This window comes from Branchiostoma belcheri, unplaced genomic scaffold, assembly GCF_001625305.1.
Source record: "Branchiostoma belcheri isolate BF01 breed outbred unplaced genomic scaffold, Haploidv18h27 scaffold252, whole genome shotgun sequence".
Lineage (NCBI taxonomy): Eukaryota > Metazoa > Chordata > Leptocardii > Amphioxiformes > Branchiostomatidae > Branchiostoma > Branchiostoma belcheri.
The window spans coordinates 70,177-74,980 of NW_017803857.1; the positions used below are offsets into that span (position 1 = coordinate 70,177).

Genomic DNA, 4,804 nt, shown 5'->3' on the forward strand with positions numbered 1-4,804 from the left:
TTTTTATTGGCAGTATGAAGTGTTTGAGCTTAAAATTTGTTACATTGACTGTAAGCACAAATTAGACTTGATGATGAGTATTGGCGATAGAATTGCAGACATTTCCTGAAGCTTGCTTGATTATTGTTACGCTGTGTTGGAGTACTTGTGTACCGGCCAATGTCCAGCTGCTACGTACGTGTATTCTAACAATGTTCAACTACAGGTAAAGCTAGTGTAGGATTAAGACATGAAAATACAAACGGAACTTAATTTTCGTTCCCTTTCAGTCTGCCAGCGTAAGCTTGGGATGGAGTCTGGAGCCATACCTGATGACAGCATCACTGCATGTTCGATATTTAATTCTAATTTCGAGCCATACTACGCAAGGTTAAATGGGTTCTCTTCAGAAGGTGGCTGGATGCCTATATTCAGAGGCATAGGACGGTGGCTGCAAGTAGGTAGAAATTTTGATAGATCAAAATGATCTTGTTTGAATTGGAAAGGGATTATTTTCTGCTAACTTCACGGAAGCCGATTCCTTACATCACAGGAATCAAGTTTGCTCAGTCACATTCAAACCGGTATCAAGTTGAACTTAGTTTTTTATTTAGGCGAAGATGCATGTTTCCTTTCCATCATATAGATCTGGTCTTGTGTACTTCGTTACATTCTAACAAAACTCAAGATAATTTTGCTTTCTAGGTCGACTTAGGAAACATGAAGCACGTCACAGGCACCATTATTCAGGGTCGAAAAAAGGCTGAACAATGGGTGACGTCATACAAACTCCGGTACAGTGTGGATGAAATGATCTGGAAGACATATACCGGCAGTGATGGCTCAGATGAGGTAATTCAGAAATGAACAAAATATAAGTTAAGTACCTAGCTTGAGTTAGCAGCCACTTGGTCCGTGTTCTTTCAGTTGTATTTATCACTGTCTTTCTGAATGAATAAAAATATCATTAATTCTGCCCGGCAAGCATTAAGCTGGCATAGTACATATAGGTTATTGCCACACTGCCCCCTCTCACAAAGCTCTTCTCTTTTGATAACCATTAGAAGGTGCCTGTCTGTCATGCCTATGGACGTCACAAGCTCAGGTTTAGCTCAATCAATAATTATTTATGAAAGATCAAAGGCACGTAGGTTGTTGCCTTTTATAGTAAATAAAAAAATTCTGACGTAAAGAACAGTTGCAAAATGCCATGAATCTAAATTATCTGTTTATGTTTTAGGTTTTTCAAGGCAACACTGACATGATCACTTCTGTGACAAACCTACTGGACAACCCAGTCGATGCCCGTTATGTGCGCTTCTACCCTCAGTCCTGGAATGATATCAACATCGCAATGAGGGCGGAGATTTTAGGCTGCAGCACCAACAGTAGGTTTCTGTTGTTAGTTGCATTAGTTTAAGTCTGTTTTACTTCCAATTTTTTATTTTTTTGCTAAATGCATCCTACATTTCCAGTGACATTGATATCGGGACTGAGCCTCGATGATGCCGCGTCTGGTCATCTCACAGTTTCCTGGAGAGTCGTAGGGAATCATCCGATCTCGCGCTACAGGCTCCGCTACCAGCCGGCAGATGGGTCGAGCTCGTACCAGGAGCTGTGTTCCGCACCAGGACCGGACGCCACCTCGGCAACAGTGCAGGGACTGCTGGCCAACACGGAATACACCCTCACACTGACTTCTTTTGACGAGGACGACCAGCCAAATGGAGCTATTAACGGAACATTCACCGCAGGTGAGTGAGGGAAATACATAACATGGTGCCAAGTACACAAAGGCTTCAGGGATCATTGTAAGGATTAAGTTTTAACTGAAATAAGTCTCATGTTAAAATGTAAAACATTTGGTTCAACACAAAAAAAAATTCACCTAGAGCTTTCGACCAGTCACTCTGGTCTTCCTCAGTAGACTGACCCAGTGAAGCTTGTCACGGGGCTTTTTGAAGTGCGACTGGTCGCAACCTCTAGGTGAGGTGAGAGAATGTTTTTGTTGGACCAAAAGTTTGAACTCTAAACATGTAACTATCAACACAGATGACCTTTCATGATAGTTGAAATAAGTCTCATTTCTTCACAGTCTGTCAAGTTCCGCTTGGAATGGAGTCTGGTGCCATACCTGATGACAGCATCACTGCATCTTCCAACAGAGGCACTGGTTACGAGTCCTACCGTGCACGGTTGAACGGAGTGACTGGCTGGGGCTCCTGGCAGCCGAGTAACAATAACATCGGACAATGGTTGCAGGTAGGTAAAAATTCTGATAGAGGTAAATGTTTCGAATGCCTAGGACACGGTATTGGTGTGCAATAACTTCACAACGAAGTTATTGCACACCTGAGTGGAGTTCGAACGTGGGGCAAGCTAAGTTTGTTATGTACCTCTCCCAAGGACGCAACCTGTAGACAAGAATTCGAGGAATCGAACTCGTGCCCTGTCGATCTCGTGTGTAGTAGCCTAGCCACTTTGTTTTTTTTTAGTTTTTATCTCCGAAATCAGGCGTCAGGTGGTGTAGTGGTTACATCAGTCGACTATAACCCGGGAGACCCTGGTCCGATTCCAACTCGTACCCGGGACATGTCTGAACATGCGCCCGACGTTGTGCCCTTGGGAAAGGCACTTTACACGACATTCCTTACTCCACCCAGGAGTGAATGGGTACTTAACTTCGGTTGGGGAAAGTCGTATTGAGGTCACCTTGTGGCGCCGAATAGCAGCCGCACAGACCCTTGTGACAGTTCAAATATGTGTTATCATGTGTATAATTTGATTGTTGGGATTTGTCTTGATTATTATGTGATACCCTGCATCAATTCAGCCGTATAAAGGCCGCAACTGCACGGGTACTGTTTGGACAATAAACAATTTACATTTATATATTTATATATTTACCCATTCTTTTAGGTGTTTTGTTCATTTATGTATATTTGTATATTTACCCATTGTGTTAGGTGTTTTATTCATATATATATACATGGTTTTAGGTGGATTTAGGAGAGATGAAGCGCGTCATTGGGACCGTTATCCAAGGTCGCCACTGGCGATTCTTTTACTGGGTGACGTCGTACAAACTACAGTACAGTGGAGATGGGGCCAGTTGGACGACATACACTGACAGCGATGGCTCAGAAATGGTATATCAAGAGACCTTCTTTTTTTCAAATTATGAATAATGGATAAATTAACCAAACACCATAAAAAATAGTAAAAAAAAACATTCCTTACAGGACATTTTGTATGGTAGTGTCGTTATGGTCCATACGTTTCAATCTGTATACACTTTATACTATGTGAATTCGAGGGGATTCATTCCTCAGCTAACCGACATCTTGCACACGCAGTCGTCCCTCAGTAAGACATCTGGAGCCGCATATTTCCCGTTTAGAACTTTTTTCATTCAGCCTGTCATACGATCGGTTTCGCCTGTGTGGCTTCTTCAAGTGTACAGAGGCTAATGACACAAGTAACATGAAGTTATCACTTACACACCTTTCCAGTGCATAATGCCCTGATCAGTTACATGAGTTCGTAGTGCTCTGATCTAGACAGTACATGTAGTTCGAGGTGCTCTGACCTTAGTTGACCTGATGTGCAAGATGTCGGCTAGCTGAGGAATGAATACCCTCGAATTCACATTATATACACTTTATACTGTTTGTCTCAGACGGGGTATATGGAGACCTTAGGTTAATTTGTAGGTATGAACATCTTGGGATAAATTAAGTACAAAAATTTTCTTTTAACTTCGTTTACCTTTTAGGTTTTTACAGGCAACACGGACGTGACCACACCTGTAACGAATCTACTGGACAGCCCAGTTGAAGCCCGTTATGTGCGCTTCTACCCTCAGTCCTGGGAAACGGCTATGGCCATGAGGGTGGAGATTCTTGGCTGCAAATTAAACAGTAGGTTTCCGTTCACTGCACGAAAAGTCGGATTTACCATAGAGGTAAATTTGATGTAAAGCCCGGTAAAGGTTACATTTACCGGAGATTTACCCATCGGTAAATGTGCAACTATACCACAGGTATACCAGCATGGTAAAGCGGGTAATGTTTATCCTCTTTACCCACATTTACCAGGTTCGGGTAAAGGTACATTTAGCGAGATTTACCGTACGCGGTATTTCTGACGTATAATGGCATTTAGCGAGATTTACCATACGGGTATTCCTCAGGTGCGTTTACGACATTTACCGAGATTTACCAGGTGGAGTATTTCTGACATTTAGTCGAATTTACCCATATTTACGCTAGATTTACCAGATTTGCCATGCCTTTACCAGAATGATTTTGCACTATACCCCCCCCCCCACATGTAACTTTATAGTCTGGCAATCACGTTGTGTAACCCCATTCATTACAAGCACAAGAACTTGGTTTTGGGGAGAATTCAAATATATTTATTGGATAAACATTGAGAGACATTGGCAGTAACATTTTCTAAAAGGTACATGTATGCTGCATTGTAAATACTTTAGTTATAGTTTTACCACATACCTTTTCTTACAAACATGAAAATAATTACAGCATTTACATGTATCATGAAAGACATTTAACAAGCAGAATATCTGTAGGCACAATCTAAATATATCAGCACCCCTGAAAAAGGCTTTAAAGAGAGGCGCGCCCCTGAATAAAGCCTTTAACAGGGGCGCGCCCCTGAATAAAGCCTTAAACAGGGGCGCGCCCCTGAATAAAGCCTTAAACAGGGGCGCGCCCCTGAATAAAGCCTTAAACAGGGGCGCGCCCCTGAATAAAGCCTTAAACAGGGGCGCGCCCCTGAATAAAGCCTTAAACAGGGGCGCGCC

At 42.4% G+C, this 4,804-nt stretch overlaps 1 protein-coding gene across 1 annotated transcript in view; it reads left to right on the top strand.

The window, feature by feature from the left end:
• The first annotated feature begins 2,094 nt into the window (after nucleotides 1-2,094).
• Nucleotides 2,095-4,804, top strand: part of LOC109471658 — a 34,084-nt gene continuing 31,374 nt past the window's right edge. Inside the window, exons 1-3 of the mRNA XM_019770995.1 lie at nucleotides 2,095-2,241; nucleotides 2,979-3,128; nucleotides 3,755-3,899. Coding sequence (XP_019626554.1) covers nucleotides 2,095-2,241; nucleotides 2,979-3,128; nucleotides 3,755-3,899 — 442 coding nt within the window. The remainder of the gene's footprint in view (nucleotides 2,242-2,978; nucleotides 3,129-3,754; nucleotides 3,900-4,804) is intronic.